This window comes from Somniosus microcephalus, unplaced genomic scaffold, assembly GCF_052327205.1.
Source record: "Somniosus microcephalus isolate GS21.2 unplaced genomic scaffold, FLI_Smic_1.0 unresolved_chr1, whole genome shotgun sequence".
NCBI lineage: Eukaryota > Metazoa > Chordata > Chondrichthyes > Squaliformes > Somniosidae > Somniosus > Somniosus microcephalus.
In genome coordinates this window covers 71,576,507-71,592,217 of record NW_028225179.1, presented here as the reverse complement: position 1 = coordinate 71,592,217, position 15,711 = coordinate 71,576,507, and the positions used below count along the sequence as shown (strand labels likewise).

Here is a 15,711-nt window from a genome sequence, read left to right as displayed (position 1 = left end):
TTCCCCCTTCCTCCCCCCCCTTCCTTCCCCCCCTCCCCTTCCTTCCCCCCCTCCCTCCCTTCCCCCTTCCTTCCCCCCTCCCCCCCCCCTCCCCCCCTTCCTTCCCCCCCCCTCCCTTCCCCCCCCTTCCTTCCCCCCCCTCCTTCCTCCCCCCCCCCTTCCTTCCCCCCCCCTTCCTCCCCCTTCCTCCCCCCCCCCTTCTCCCCCCCCCCTTCCTTCCCCCCCCCTTCCTCCACCCTTCTCCCCCCCCCCCCTCTCCCCCCTTCTCCCCCCCTCCCCCCCCCCCTTCTCCCCCCCTTCTCCCCCCCTTCTCCCCCCTTCTCCCCCCCCCCTTCTCCCCCTTCTCCCCCCCCCTTCCTCCCCCTTCTCCCCCCCCTTCTCTCCTCCCCCCTTCTCCCCCCCCCCTTCTCCCCCCCCCCTTCCTCCCCCCCTCCCCCCTTCTCCCCCCCTTCCTCTTCCCCCCCCCTTCCCCTCCCCCTTCCTTCCCCCCCCCTTCCTTCCCCCCTCCCCTCCCCCCCCCTTCCCCCCCTCCTCCCCTCCCCCCCTTCCCCCTCCTCCCCCCTCCCCTCTCCCCCCTTCCCCTCCCCTCCCCCTCCCCCCCCTCCTTCCCCCCCTCCCCCCCCCTCCTTCTCCCCCTCCCCCACCCCTCCTCTCCCCCTCCCCCCCCCTCCTTCTCCCCTCCCCCCACCTCCTTCTCCCCCTCTCCTCCCCCCCCCCTCCTTCTCCCCCTCTCCTCCCCCCCCTCCTTCCCCCTCCTTCCCCCTCCTCCTCCCCCCCACTTCCCCTCCTCCTCCCCCCCACTCTTCCCCCTCCTCCCCCCCCTCCTTCCCCCTCCTCCCCCCCCCCTCCCCCTCCTCCCCCCCCTCCTCCCCCCCCCCTCCCCCTCCTCTCCTCCTCCCCCCTCCCCTCCCTCCTCCTCCCCCTCCTCCCCCCCCTCCCTCCTCCCCCCTCCCCTCCCTCCCTCCTCCCCCTCCCTCCCCCTCCTCCTCCCCCCTCCCCTCCCTCCTCCTCCTCCCCCCTCCCCCTCCTCCTCCTCCTCCCCCCTCCCCTCCCTCCTCCTCCTCCCCCCTCCCCTCCCTCCTCCTCCTCCCCCCTCCCTCCCTCCTCCTCCTCCCCCCTCCTCCTCTCCCCCCTCCCCTTCCCTCCTCCTCCCCCCTCCCCCTCCCTCCTCCTCCTCCCCCCTCCCCTCCCTCCTCCTCCTCCCCCCCTCCCCCTCCCTCCCTCCCCTCCCTCCCTCCCCTCCCCCCCTCCCCTCCCCTCCCCTCCCCTCCCTCCCCTCCCTCCTCCTCCCCCTCCCCCCCTCTCCTCCCCCCCTCCTCCTCCCCCCCCTCCTCCTCTCCCCCCTCCTCCTCTCCCCCCCCCTCCTCCTCCCCCCCCTCCCCCCCCTCCTCCCCCCCTCCCCCCTCCTTCTTCCCTCCTCCTCCCCCCTCCTTCTACCCTCCTCCTCCCCCCCCTCCTCCTCCCCCCCCCTCCTTCTTCCCTCCTCCCCCTTCCCTCCTCCCCCCTCCTTCTTCCCTCCTCCTTCTTCCCTCCTCCTCCTCCTTCTTCCCGTCCTCCCCCCTCCTTCTTCCCTTCCCCCTCCTTCTTCCTTCCCCCCTCCTTCTTCCCTTCCCCCCTCCTTCTTCCCTTCCCCCTCCCCCCTCCTTCTTCCCTTCCCCTTCCCCCTCCTTCTTCCTTCCCCTTCCCCCCTCCTCTTCTTCCCTTCCCCTTCCCCCCCCTCTTCTTCCTTCCCCTCCCCCCTCTTCTTCCCTTCCCCCTTCCCCTCTCCCCTTCCCTTCCCCCCCTTCCCTCCTCCCTCCCCCCCCCTCCCCTCCCTCCCTCCCCCCCCCACCCCTCCCTCCCTTCCCCCCCCCTCCCCTCCCTTCCCTTCCCCCCCCACCCCCTCCCTTCCCCTTCCCCCCCCTTCTTCCCTTCCCCTTCCCCCCCTCCTTCTTCCTTCCCCCCTTCCCCTCCTCCCCTTCCCTTCCCCCCCTTCCCTCCTTCCCTTCCCCCCACCCCCCCACCCTCCCTTCCCTCCCCCCCCCACCTCCCCTCCCTTCCCTTCCCTTCTCCCCTTCCCTTCCCCCCCCCCCCCTTCCCTTTCCCCTCCCTCCCCCCCCCCTTCCCTTCCCCCCCCCCTTCCCCCCCCCCCTTCCCCCCCCCCCCCTTCCCTTCCATCCCCCCCCCCCCTTCCCTTCCCTCCCCCCCCCCCCCCTTCCCTTCCCCCCCCCCCCCCCCCTTCCCCCCCCCCCCCTCCCTTCCCCCCCCCCTCCCCCCCACTCCTCCCCCCTCCCTCCCCCCCCCCTTCCCCCCCCTTCCCTCCCCCCCCCCCTTCCCCCCCCCCTTCCCTTCCCCCCCCCCTTCCCCCCCCCCTTCCCTTCCCCCCCCCCCCCCCCTTCCCCCTTCCCTTCCCCCCCCCCCCATCCCTCCCCCCCCCCCTTCCCTTCCCCCCCCCCCCCCCCATCCCTTCCCCCCCCCCCCCCCCCTTCCCCCCCCCTTCCCCACCCCCATCCCCCCCCCCTTCCCCCCCCCTTCCCCCCCCCCCCCTTCCCTCCCCCCCTTCCACTCCCCCCCCCCTTCCCCCCCCTTCCCAACCCCCCCCCCCCTTCCTCCCCCCCCCTTCCCCCCTCCCCCCCCCCTCCCCTCCCACCCCCCCACCTTCCCCCCCCCCACCCCCTTCCCCCCACCCCCCACACCATCCCCCCCCCCACCCTTCCCCCCCCCCTCACCCTTCCCCCCCTTCCATCCCACCCCCCCTCACCCCCCCCCTTCCCCCCCCTTCCCCCTCCCCCCCTTCCCCCCCCCCTCCCATCCCCCCCATCCCCCCCCCCTCCCTTCCCCCCCATCCCCCCCCCCCCACCCATCCCCCCCTTCCCCCCCCCCCCCTCCCTCCCCCCCTTCCCCCCCCCCTCTCCCTACCCCCCCAACCCCCCCCCCTCACCCTTCCCCCCCCCCCCTCACCTTCCCCCCCCTTCCCCCCCCCCTCTCCCCCCCCTCACCCTTCCCCCCCATCCCCCCCCTCACCCTTCCCCCCCACCCCCCCCCCTCCCTTCCCCCCCTTCCCCCCCCCCACCCTCCCCCCTTCCCCTCCCTTCCCCCCCTCCCCCCCCCCTCACCATCCCCCCCATCCCCCCCCCCCTCTCCCTTCCCCCCCTTCCCCCCCCCCCTCCCTTCCCCCCCTCTCCCTTCCCCCCCTTCCCCCCCCTCTCCCTTCCCCCCCCCCTCTCCCTTCCCCCCCCCCTCTCCCTTCCCCCCCCCTCTCCCTTCCCCCCCCCTCTCCCTTCCCCCCCTTCCTTCCCTCCCCCCCTTCCCATCCCCCCCCCCCCTTCCCTACCCCCCCCTTCCCTTCCCCCCCTTCCCTTCCCCCCCTTCCCCCTCCCTTCCCCCCCTTCCCCCTTCCCTTCCCCCTTCCCTTCCCCCCCTTCCCCCCTTCCCTTCCCTCCCTTCCCTTCCCCCCCTTCCCTTCCCCCCCTTCCCTTCCCCCCCTTCCCCCTTCCCTTCCCCCCCTTCCCCTTCCCTTCCCCCCCTTCCCCCTTCCCCCATCCCTTCCCCCCCTTCCCCCTTCCCTTCCCCCCCTTCCCCCTTCCCTTCCCCCCCCTTCCCCCTTCCCTTCCCCCCCTTCCCCCTTCCCTTCCCCCCCTTCCCCCTTCCCTTCCCCCCCTTCCCCCTTCCCTTCCCCCCCCCCCCTTCCCCCTTCCCTTCCCCCCCCCCCCTTCCCCCTTCCCTTCCCCCCCTTCCCCCTTCCCTTCCCCCCCTTCCCCCTTCCCTTCCCCCCCTTCCCCCTTCCCTTCCCCCCCCCCCCTTCCCCCCTTCCCTTCCCCCCCCCCTTCCCCCTTCCCTTCCCCCCCCCCCTTCCCCCTTCCCTTCCCCCCCCCCCTTCCCCCTTCCCTTCCCCCCTTCCCCCTTCCCTTCCCCCTTCCCTTCCCCCCCTTCCCCCTTCCCTTCCCCCCCTTCCCCCTTCCCTTCCCCCCCTTCCCCCTTCCCTTCCCCCTTCCCCCTTCCCTTCCCCCTTCCCTTCCCTTCCTTCCCCCCCTTCCCCCTTCCCTTCCCTTCCTTCCCCCCCTTCCCTTCCTTCCCCCCCTTCCCTTCCCTTCCTTCCCCCCCTTCCCTTCCCTTCCCTTCCTTCCCTTCCTTCCCCCCCTTCCCTTCCCTTCCCTTCCCTCCTTCCCCCCCTTCCCTTCCCTTCCTTCCCCCCCTTCCCTTCCCTTCCTTCCCCCCCTTCCCTTCCCTTCCTTCCCCCCCTTCCCTTCCCTTCCTTCCCCCTTCCCTTCCCTTCCTTCCCCCTTCCCTTCCCTTCCTTCCCCCTTCCCTTCCCCCTTCCCTTCCCCCCCTTCCCCCTTCCCTTCCCCCCCTTCCCCCTTCCCTTCCCCCCCTTCCCCCTTCCCTTCCCCCCCTTCCCCTTCCCTTCCCCCCCTTCCCCCTTCCCCCCTTCCCTTCCCTCCTTCCCTTCCTTCCCCCCCTTCCCCCTTCCCTTCCCTTCCCCCCCTTCCCCCTTCCCTTCCCTTCCTTCCCCCCCTTCCCCCTCCCCCTCCCCCTTCCCTTCCCCCTCCCCCTCCCCCTCCCCCCTCCCCCTTCCCTTCCCCTCCCCCCTCCCCCTCCCCCTTCCCTTCCCCCCTTCCCTTCCCCTCCCCCTTCCCTTCCCCCCCCCCTTCCCCCCCCCTTCCCTTCCCCCCCCCCCTTCCCCCCCCCCCTTCCCCCCCCCCCTTCCCTTCCCTTCCCCTCCCCCCCCCCCCCCCCCCCCTTCCCCCCCCCCCCCCCCTTCCCCCCCCCCCCCCCCTTCCCCCCCCCCTTCCCTTCCCCTCCCCCCTTCCCCTCTCCCTCTCCCTCTCCCTCCCCCTCTCCCTCTCCCTCCCCCTCCGATAATGATCAGTCGAAGAAGCTCCCCTAATGCCTCAGTGGCAGCACAGGCCACACTGACCGGGAAGATCCCGAGCATGAATCATGCACTGAGTTAACTGATCTGAGGCAACAGTTTTTGTTCTACAGCTGGTCTCATTGCTCCTGGTTAGAGAGGGGACAGTTCAGCCAATGCTCCTGCTTCCTGTGACCCTGTGTGAACATTAGGTGAGGACAGGACTGGGCTCAGCTGCCACACATTGTCCAGGTTGATACTGGAGCAGGTACTGGTGGGACCTGGAACAGTACCTAGTGAGGATCAGTGCCCCAGGGGGAGAGAGGGAAAATTGGAGATATACTACAGGGTTTAAAAAAAGAGGGACCAATGTTCAAATTCAGACCCAAATACTCCTTAATGTTTCGACTCTTATCAGGACTGCTCACTGTGTCAAGGTTCGGTGCAGGCCATTCCCCAGTGACACGCACTCCCTTTCATTGCAGGGTCCAGTGAGACACCGGGTGTCTGTGCTTGACTTTAAATAGATCTCTGCAATCCATTGGGCAGAGCATTTCTTTTGTTTAAAGGTCCCTGTCTGTTTCCAGTTTGAAGTGATGTCCACTTGTTGGGGTGGTGTGGTGAGTGTGTGTTGGTGTTTTGGCTCCATTATTTTCTCCTCTCCTCTCCGGGTGCAGTGAATGGTGCCCTGCCCACCAATGTCCGCGTTCATTTTTATTAGTGTGCACTGCCATTTCAGGGGAGGGGGGTCGTCCTGGGACCGTGGGCGAGACCCCCGGGGGGGGGGGGGTGGTCCTGGGGCAAGACCAGGCTGAGTTACTTTGATCTGCAGCTGGTTTCTAGGTTTCGCCGGGTTAATTTGTGTACTTGGTTTGTTTCCACAGCTTCTGTTGCGCTGAGTCTGGGACAGTGAGGACACGATGGCGAGTGAGCCGAGTGACAGCCCGAGCTACCACCCTCAGACTGAGGCCAGGTCGGCCCTGGAGCAGGAGGACGAGCTGGAGATCCAGGCCCAAGAGTACGTGGACCGGGTGTGGAAACTCTGAATCGTCCGGTCCTCGGCCCCAGAGCTGCCCCCTGGAGCCGTGCAGCGAGCTGCAGCCCCGGAGCAGCAGAACCAGCACCTCCGATCTAAATGTGAAACTGCGATCCAGCCAGGTGCTGTCCAGTGACACTGGTCAGTCTGGCCTGCTGTCCCTCCCCTGGGAGCTGATCCTGGAGATCTGCTCCTACCTGGATGCCAGGTTTGTGCTTGGAGTCCTCCCACTGGTTTGCCGAGCATTCCAGTGTGTCCTGACCGACGAGGTGACCTGGAGAATCCGGGCGCAGAAGATCCTGGGGCTGAGGTACCCGGTGCTGGAAGGTTTGTCAGTATTCTTTCCTTACTGTCACTTGCCCTGGAGGAGGGGGGTGTCGGGGGGAGAGGGAGGGTGTGTGTCGGGGTGTGGGGTGTATGTCGGGGGAGGGGGGTGTCGGGGGAGGGGGGTGTCGGGGTGGGGGGTGTGTGTCGGGGGGAGAGGGAGGGTGTGTGTCGGGGTGTGGGGTGTGTGTCGGGGTGTGGGGTGTGTGTCGGGGTGTGGGGTGTGTGTCGGGGTGTGGGGTGTGTGTCGGGGTGTGGGGTGTATGTCGGGGTGGAGGGTGTGTGTCGGGGGGAGAGGGAGGGTGTGTGTCGGGGTGTGGGGTGTATGTCGGGGGAGGGGGGTGTCGGGGTGTGGGGTGTGTGTCGGGGGGAGAGGGAGGGGGTGTGTCGGGGGGAGAGGGAGGGGGTGTGTGTCGGGGTGGAGGGTGTGTGTCGGGGGAGCGACTCGGGCCAGACTTGACACTCTGTTTAATCTAGTTCCTCTTTCAGTAGGTAAGGATTTTGATTGGCCGGCTGCATGTATTGAGCTTGAGGAGCATCTCTCGCATTGGTCGAGCAGCGACCCACAGGCGCAACATTTCTCGCTGTGTGACGGGCACTATGGCTCGGTGGAATCGGTGCTGCTGATACAGGTAACGGTGCGGCACTGTCTGCTGACACACCCCGCCAGCTCATCCCAGCAAACTCGACTGTGTGTCTGTGCTGCCGGCCGGGCCTGTGTGTGTCTGGCTCTGTCTGTGGACACAGAGCAGCTCCCTGCTGCCTGGTCAGATGTGTAACATATCCTGCTATTTCATGTTCTTCAGAATGCTTCACTTTGTATCTCGGGATCCAGAGACCGGAACGTCAACATCTGGGACCTGAGGCGGTTGGGCCAGGACGGGGAGACGGTGCTGGTGAAAACCCTGGGAGACCATCCGCGGAGGGGAACTCACCAGGTGAGGACACCAGCTTAAAGACGTGTCGTGTGCTGCGATCGCTATACTATGGATGTGTTCTAAACAACATGAGAAAATATTGAGGTGCAAATTCTCTATAATGTGCCTGGAAATTGCTGACAGTCACCTCATCTAAACCTGACTGAACTTCCCTCCCGAACAGACTGCCCAAACTCACTGTCTAGTCTCTGTCTCTGTCTGTGTGTGTGTGTCTCTCTCTCTCTCTCTCTCTCGGTGTCCATGTCTCCCTCTCGCTCTGTCTCTCTCTCTCTCTCGGTCTCTCTCTGTCTCTCTCTCTCTCTCTCTCTCGGTGTCCCTGTCTCTCTCCCTGTCTGTCTCTTTTTCTCTCTCTCTCTGTCTCTCTCTCTGTCTCTGTCTCTCTCTCTGTCTCTGTCTCTCTGTCTCTGTCTCTGTCTCTCTCTCTGTCTCTGTCGCTCTCTCTCTCTGTCGCTCTCTCTCTCTGTCGCTCTCTCTGTCTGTCGCTCTCTCTGTCTGTCGCTCTCTCTGTCTGTCGCTCTCTCTGTCTGTCACTCTCTGTCTGTCGCTCTCTCTGTCTGTCGCTCTCTCTGTCTGTCGCTCTCTCTGTCTGTCGCTCTCTCTGTCTGTCGCTCTCTCTGTCTCTCTGTCTCTCTCTCTCTCTCTGTCTCTCTGTCTCTCTCGGTGTCCCTGTCTCTCTCGGTGTCCCTGTCTCTCTCTCTCTGTCTCTCTGTCTCTCTCGGTGTCCCTGTCTCTCTCGGTGTCCCTGTCTCTCTCTCTCTGTCTGTCTCTTTTTCTCGCTCTCTCTGTCGCTCTCTCTGTCGCTCTGTCTGTCTCTCTGTCTGTCTCTCCAATTCCAATTCCAATTCAAATGCTTTATTGGCATGAAAGTTTACAGAGAACCATATTGCCAAAGCTTACATAGCAAAAAGGTACAGTTTTCCAACATTCTGTAGGTGTCAATCGATTTGACATTTGTTGGGTACATACAATATTACTTTTAAACAATATTAATTTTAAACAGTCTTTCTACTTCATTTGGTACGTTCAATATTAATTTTAAACAGTCTTACTTTTAAACAGTCCTCAGGTTGTGACATGTTGTTACATATTTGGCCCCAAGGTATGGTCTGTCTCCTTCTCCCAGGACTAATCTCAATTTTGACAGGTCATCCAATTCCTTGAAATCTGGGGTTGTTTGGCTTAGCTTGTTGAATAATATGTTTCTTGATGTGTTGAATTTTTCGCATTTTAGGAGGAAATGCATTTCTGTTTCAACCTCGCCGGCCAGACATTGATCGCATATTCTATTCTCTCTAGGCTGCCAGGATTTCTTGTATCTGCCTTTTTCAATTTCCAGTTGGTGGTCGCTTAGTCTGTACCTGGTGAGGGTCTGTCTCTGTTTTGTGTCTCTGATGGTCGTGAGGTAGTCTGCCAGTTTATATTCTCTTTTTAGGGCCCGGTAACATTCTAATCTGCTTTGGCTTTCGGTTATTTTGTTCCAATGTTCCAGGTAGGTTTCTTTGCATTGTTTAATGATTTGGTTCACTCGGATTGGTGTTTGGACGGCTGTGTTGGTCTGGGGCTGGTCAGGGTCCGGCTGAGTACTTAGTTTCAGTAGCAGCTGACTCAGGGGACTCTTTTCTGGGTTTAGCTCTTGGGTCTGAAAGGCTTTGAAATGAAGGGTGTCTGGGGAGCTAGATTTGAGGTGATTTAGGAAGTTTAGTGCTCGTTTTTGGATGTTTATTATCAGTGGGTATCTGCCTAGTTCGGCTCTGCATGCATTTGTTGGCGTTTTTCTTTGGGTGCGAAGGATGCTTCGGCAGAATTCTGCATGTAGGGCTTCTATTGTGTGTTTTTCCCATTTAGTGTAGCTTTGGTGATTTAGCGGGCCCCATACTTCACTACCGTACAGTGCAATGGGCAGGATTATGCTGTCAAATATTTTGAGCCAGATTTTGATTGGGATTTGGATGTTGTAGAATTTTCTTTTTATTGCATATAGGGCTCTTCGTGCTTTTTCTTTTAGTGCATTCACTGCTATGCTGAAGCTCCCTGATGCTGTAATAGTTAGACCAAGGTAGGTGTAGCTCATAGTGTGTCCTATAGTGGTATCACTGAGGGTAAACTGGTATTTGTTTTCCTGACATCTGGGCCTTTTTTGAAAAATCATGATGTTGGTTTTCTTTAGATTTACTGTTAGAGCCCAATTTTGGCAGTATTTGTCGAGTAGGTCTAGTTGTTGCTGTAATCCCTGTTCTGTGGGAGACAGCAGAACCAGGTCGTCCACATAGAACAGGGATTTCACTTCTCCATCCAGGAGACGGAGACCTGGTGACTCGCTTTGCTCCAGCATGTCTGCTAATTCATTTATGTATATGTTGAACAGGGTCGGGCTCAAATTGCAGCCCTGCCGGACGCCTCTTCTCTGGGTGAAGAAATCGGTGCGTTTGTCTCCAATTTTGACCCCGCATTTGTTTTTTAGATACATTGATTTAATAAGGTCATAGACTTTGCCCCCTATTCCACACTGAAGAAGTTTATAATAGAGCCCTTCGTGCCATATAGAGTCAAAGGCTTTCTTGAAGTCGATGAAACAGGCGAATATTTTCCCATTTTTTGTTTGGTGTATATGTTTTTCAATGAGGGTGTGAAGGGTATAGATATGGTCGGCGGTGCGGTGTTTTGGAAGAAAGCCTATTTGGTTTTTTCTGAGGATATTATGTTTGTTAAGAAAATCAAGTAATCTACTGTTTAGAATACTGCAGAATAACTTCCCTAGACAACTGTTGACACAGATGCCGCGGTAGTTATTTGGGTCTGATTTGTTTCCACTTTTATATATGGGGGAGATTAGTCCTTGGCACCAGATATCGGGAAAACAGCCTGAACGTAATATGATGTTGAATAATTTGAGTACCGCACCCTGCATCTCCATATTGCTGAACTTGAGCATTTCATTTTTGATGTTGTCTGGGCCACAGGCTTTCTTTAGGTGGAGAGATTTTGTTTTTGTGGCCAGTTCTTTCCATGTGATTGGGGAGTCTAGAGGGTTTTGGTTGTCTTTAATTGTTGCTTCTAATGTGTGGAGTTTTTCTGTGACCTGATGTTGACTTGGGTTTGTTTCGTTTATTGGGATGTCTTTGTAGAGGTTTTCAAAATGTGTTCTCCAGATGTCGCCATCTTGGATTGGTAATGCTTGCAATTGTGTTGTACTCAGGTTATTCCACATTTCCCAGAATTGTTTTGGATTGGTGGAGTTTTCAATTTCTTCGAGTATTTTGTGGGTATAGTTTTGTGTTTTGTTCCTAATGGTGTGTTTATATCTTTTGAGGGTTTCATTGTATCTAGTACGTAGGTCCGGATTGTTTGGTTGGCGATGCTTTTGGTTTGATATTTTTCTCAGGTCTTTTCTGGCATTTTTGCATTCGTGGTCAAACCATTTCTTATTTTTATTTTGTCTTTTGTGACGTTTCCTCTTCTGTTTCACAAGGTCGGCTTTTACAGCTGCCTCATGGAAGATCATATTTATATCCTCTATGGCCATGTTTACACCATCTCTGGTGATCTCGTATGGGTTTTCTTTAAATTTTGATATTTTACTTGTGAGATCAGGTGACTTTAGTGCTGTGATGAATTTTTCTCCACTGTCTGGGGCCCATCTGTATGTCTGGTTTATTTTATGGAGCTTACTGGGTTCTTTTTTTGTGTCTGTAGTTTGGGCAGAAAGTTTAAGGTACATATTTATTTGGTTATGGTCTGAGAGGGGGGATTGCTGCCTGACAGTGAATGAGTTGATATCGCAGGGGTCCAGGTCAGTGATTGTATAGTCCACCACACTAGACCCAAGAGTTGAGGAGTATGTGAGTCTCCCTAGGGAGTCCCCTCTGAACCTACCGTTAACTATGTACAGGCCTAAGGCTCGGCAGAGTTGCACTACCTCCCTACCGCTTTTATTTATTTCACGATCAAGGTTGTTCCGATTTGCGATGGCTGGTGTGACATCTAAAGGGGTCTGGCCAAACACATGGTTGTTTCCCTGTGGGTCTATGAAGTCAGGTTCACAACCGGTCCTTGCATTTAGGTCCCCACATATTATCACCTTTCCTTGGGCCTGGAAATGGCTGATTTCCATGTGGAGAGTATCAAATAACTCCTCTTCGAAATATGGCGATTCTATTGGAGGTATGTAGATCGCACATAAGTAAACATCTTTTTTTGCTATTCCTATATTTTTATCTAGTTTTAGCCATACGTGTGATTTTCCCTGTTTTACCGGTGAGATGTGTTTGTCCAGTTCTCCCTTATACCACACCAATATTCCCCCGGAGGTTCTGCCCTTGCGTGTTTTAGTGTTCTTTACTGAGGGCACAATGATTTCATGGTACATTGGAGAACAGTGGGTCGGCACGTCCTTTTGGCACCATGTTTCTGTTAACACAATTATATCAATGTCTTTTATAGCTTTTAGGAATTCAGGGTCTGTACTCTTCATCCCAAAAGTTGAGGAGCGGAGGCCCTGGATATTCCAGCAGCTTATGTGGAAAGAACGCATTTATATAGTTCAATAAAACGAAATAAAATGGACCTATTTTGTGGGATGAGTGTGGAAACACTATTTTCTATAATGCTAAATGATGATTTAGTATAAATTTCATGAGGCATGCACATATATCTATCTAATAATAGTAATAATACTGATCAATAATGATAATGATAAATAACAATATTAATAATTTCTCCGGCTTTCTATCAGGCTGTTCAGCATCGTCATGATCTTTCTCAGTTCTTGGTCTACAGTCTGTGGTCTAGAGGGGGGTCTTGGGTCAGGTATAAAAGCACGGTTCTGTTGTTGGTTTTGTAATGGGGGGTGGGGGACATTGGTGGTCCTGTTTGGGCTCCCAATGGTAGAGGGGGTGGGAGGGCTGCGTCTTTTGGCAGTGTTTATGAGGTTTCTTGCGAAGACCCACATCCGCTGTTTGAGTAGATGTATTTCGTCATAGAGGTCCCTTGTGTTGATGTTTGGATGATGGGCCAGGGAGACGTTGGGGAGGACAGAACATCTCGTGTCGATCTCCCTGTTGCTGTTGTGGATTATATAGGCTGGGGTGTCCTTTCTGGGCAGTAGTGTGGAGATCACGATCCGCGCCTCGGGGAATTCCCTGCTGGCCTTTTCCGCCATCCTGCTCACCGCCCTAGCAGTGCCTTCCTGTAGGGTGCGTAGGTCGTTCGTGCCTGTGTGGATCACAATCCATTTGGGGCTTCCAAGGGATTCTTTGTTCAGGATCTTCATTGCTTGGTCTGTGTTGCTGCACCATTTTTTCAGGACTTGATGGTCTGGGAACAGCCTCTGGGGGTCCAGAAACTTTCCGTTGGAGTCGGTCAGCAGGACCGCCTGAGGGGCTGGTTTTTCAGACTGGGTAACAGTAGTCTGGGTAGGACTCGCCTGGTGGCTGGTTGTTGGCTGGGTTTCTGGGATATGTTGTGTGGCAGGAGCGGGGTTTGGGCCTTTCGGTGTGTCCTCGTTTGGGGGGGGTATCTGTCGGTTTTTGTGTTCCTGTGTGTGAGGACTGGGTAGCAGTAGTCTGGGCATGATTCGACTGAGGGCTGGTTGGAGCGGGGTTTGTGGCTTTCGGTGTGTCGTGTGGGGTGGCATCCGGCGGGTTCTGTGTCCTTGTGTGTGTTGTTTTTGTGTCCTCAGGTTTTTGGACCTTAAGAGGTTTGTGTTGCCTGCTGAGCCTTTCTACGGTCTCCTTCGTTTTGTTTAGTTGAGTACGGAGTTCTTTGATCTCATTTCTTTGCTCCTCTATGGTCTTTGTCATCTTGTGGATGGTGGACTCGTGTTCCGTTTTTAGCTGTTTGAATTCCTCCTTCAGATTCTTGGCCAGTGTTTCTCTGTATTCGTTGAAATCAAGTTCTAGTTTGGCCAGATTCTCTTTCATCATTTTGTTTTCGTTGAGAGGTGTGGGGGGGGTGGAGATGGACAGGGAGGTGTTTTCCTCTGCTGGTCTCTTCTTCTTCCTCCACTTGGCGCTCTCATCATCCTCTGTTCGACTCTCTTTTGCTTCCTGTCCATTGGTCCTCTTTGTGTCTGCCTTAGTTTTCAACTGGGGGAATTCCTTTTCGAAGGAGTCCAGATTTTCCACATTCCCCTGTATCATGATCTTTCTATTTTTGTTGTAGTAGCTTATGGTTAGCAGGGGGTCATCTTTATCTAGGTTTCCATCTTTACATATTTTCAGTCTGCCTCCACTGCCAATACCTTCACTGGAGACGTATGCGTAGTGTTTTTGTAAAGTCTCCTTCCAGGAGGTGACGTATTCGGTGTAGAATATGATGTTGTTCTTCAGCTTAGTCCCTTTGTGTGTGGTATAGTCAACGTAGAGGATCTCTGGGTTATTTTTTAGTGTTGTGTACTTGTATTTTTCCTTTGCTTTATTTTTTGTGCATTGCTCAGGATATATCATTTCCCTGCTCATTGTAGTCGTTTGTTTTTTGTCTCAGATAGATATCTTTTTTTTCCTCTTTTTTGTGTCGTGTTCCACCTTAGCCCACTTTTAGGTCCAAAATTGGGAGTTTTTCAGGGGTTCATCTTTGATATAGCTGTTCTTAAAGGTTTATCTTTCTCTTTCTCTCACAGGATCTTGGTTCGGGTAGTTTATCGTTTCTCTCGGGTTTCTATTCCTTTTCCTCGCGGGTTTGTTCTTTTTTCAGGTTTTTTCGAACTAAATTTAAATAAAATTAAACTTTTTCCGAACTAACTTTAACTAAAATGAAACTTAGGTAGAATTAGGTAAAACTTATTTCTCCGTTTTTTTTTTTTTTTTTCTCTTCCGACTCTCTCACTCGCTCTCCGGATCTCGGACTCGCTCTCTCTCTCCGTGTTCCAAACTCGTCTACTCTCCGTGCCCCGGACTCATTCGTTTTCCGCGCTCTGGGCGGATCTCCTCGCGTCGTCGTGTCGGTCTCAGGCCCCCGGGTTTTTTGACTGACCAGGCTGTTTTCTGCCCTGGTCTCCCGGTCTCCGTTCCCGCGGTCTCGGGTTCACCCTCCCCAGGCCTCTTACTTGTTTTCCCGGTTCGGGCCGCTCCTCCCGTTCTCCGACCTCGCGATCTCGGGTTCGCCCTCCCCAGGCCTCTTACTTGTTTTCCCGGTTCGGGCCGCTCCTCCCGGTCTCCGATCCCGCGGTCTCTGGGCATCGCGTTCTCGGGTTCACCCTCCCCAGGCCTCTTATTTATTGTCCTGGTTCGGGCTGCTCCTCCCGGTCTCCGGTCTCGCGGTTCAGACCTCTGTTTCTCTCTCTCTCCAGCTTTTTCTCTCCAGCTGGTGTTTCCTCTCCTTCTCTCTCTCTCGCTGTTTCTCTCTCTCGCTGTTTCTCTCGCTGTTTCTCTCTCTCTCGCTGTTTCTCTCTCGCTGTTTCTCTCGCTCTCTGTTTCTCTCGCTCTCTGTTTCTCTCGCTCTCTGTTTCTCTCGCTCTCTGTTTCTCTCGCTCTCTGTTTCTCTCGCTCTCTGTTTCTCTCGCTCTCTGTTTCTCTCGCTCTCTGTTTCTCTCGCTCTCTGTTTCTCTCGCTCTCTGTTTCTCTCGCTCTCTGTTTCTCTCGCTCTCTGTTTCTCTCTCTCTCTGTCTCTGTCTCTGTCTCTCTCTCTCTGTCTCTCTCTCTCTCTGTGTCTCTCTCTCTCTTCTCTGTCTCTCTCTCTGTCTCTCTCTCTCTCTGTCTCTCTCTCTCCTCTCTCTCTCCTCTCCTCTCTCTGTCTCTCTCTCTCTCTGTCTCTCTCTCTCTCTGTCTCTCTCTGTCTCTCTCTCTGTCTCTCTCTCTCTCTCTGTCTCTCTCTCTCTCTCTCAGTTCAGTTCAGTTCAGTTCAAATGCTTTATTGGCATGAAAGTTTACAGAGAACCATATTGCCAAAGCTTACATAGCAAAAAGGTACAGTTTTCCAACATTCTGTAGGTGTCAATCGATTTGACATTTGTTGGGTTCATACAATATTACTTTTAAACAATATTAATTTTAAACAGTCTTTCTACTTCATTTGGTACGTTCAATATTAATTTTAAACAGTCTTACTTTTAAACAGTCCTCAGGTTGTGACATGTTGTTACATATTTGGCCCCAAGGTATGGTCTGTCTCCTTCTCCTAGGACTAATCTCAATTTTGACAGATCATCCAATTCCTTGAAATCTGGGGTTGTTTGGCTTAGCTTGTTGAATAATATGTTTCTTGATGTGTTGAATTTTTCGCATTTTAGGAGGAAATGCATTTCTGTTTCAACCTCGCCGGCCAGACATTGATCGCATATTCTATTCTCTCTAGGCTGCCAGGATTTCTTGTATCTGCCTTTTTCAATTTCCAGTTGGTGGTCGCTTAGTCTGTACCTGGTGAGGGTCTGTCTCTGTTTTGTGTCTCTGATGGTCGTGAGGTAGTCTGCCAGTTTATATTCTCTTTTTAGGGCCCGGTAACATTCTAATCTGCTTTGGCTTTCGGTTGTTTTGTTCCAATGTTCCAGGTAGGTTTCTTTGCATTTTTTAATGATTTGGTTCACTCGGATTGGTGTTTGGACGGCTGTGTTGGTCTGGGGCTGGTCAGGGTCCGGCTGAGTACTTAGT

At 55.9% G+C, this 15,711-nt stretch overlaps 2 protein-coding genes across 2 annotated transcripts in view; both read left to right on the top strand.

The window, feature by feature from the left end:
* elob (elongin B) overlaps positions 1-15,711 on the top strand; it is a 78,224-nt gene that overhangs the window by 42,179 nt on the left and 20,334 nt on the right. The window lies entirely within an intron of this gene.
* Positions 5,704-8,529, top strand: LOC147095484 (F-box/WD repeat-containing protein 9-like). Its single transcript, XM_085974628.1, is given in 5 exon segments — positions 5,704-5,865; positions 5,867-6,194; positions 6,684-6,823; positions 6,998-7,129; positions 8,426-8,529. Coding segments are annotated over 5 exon segments (783 nt in total). The 5' UTR covers positions 5,704-5,751; the 3' UTR covers positions 8,495-8,529.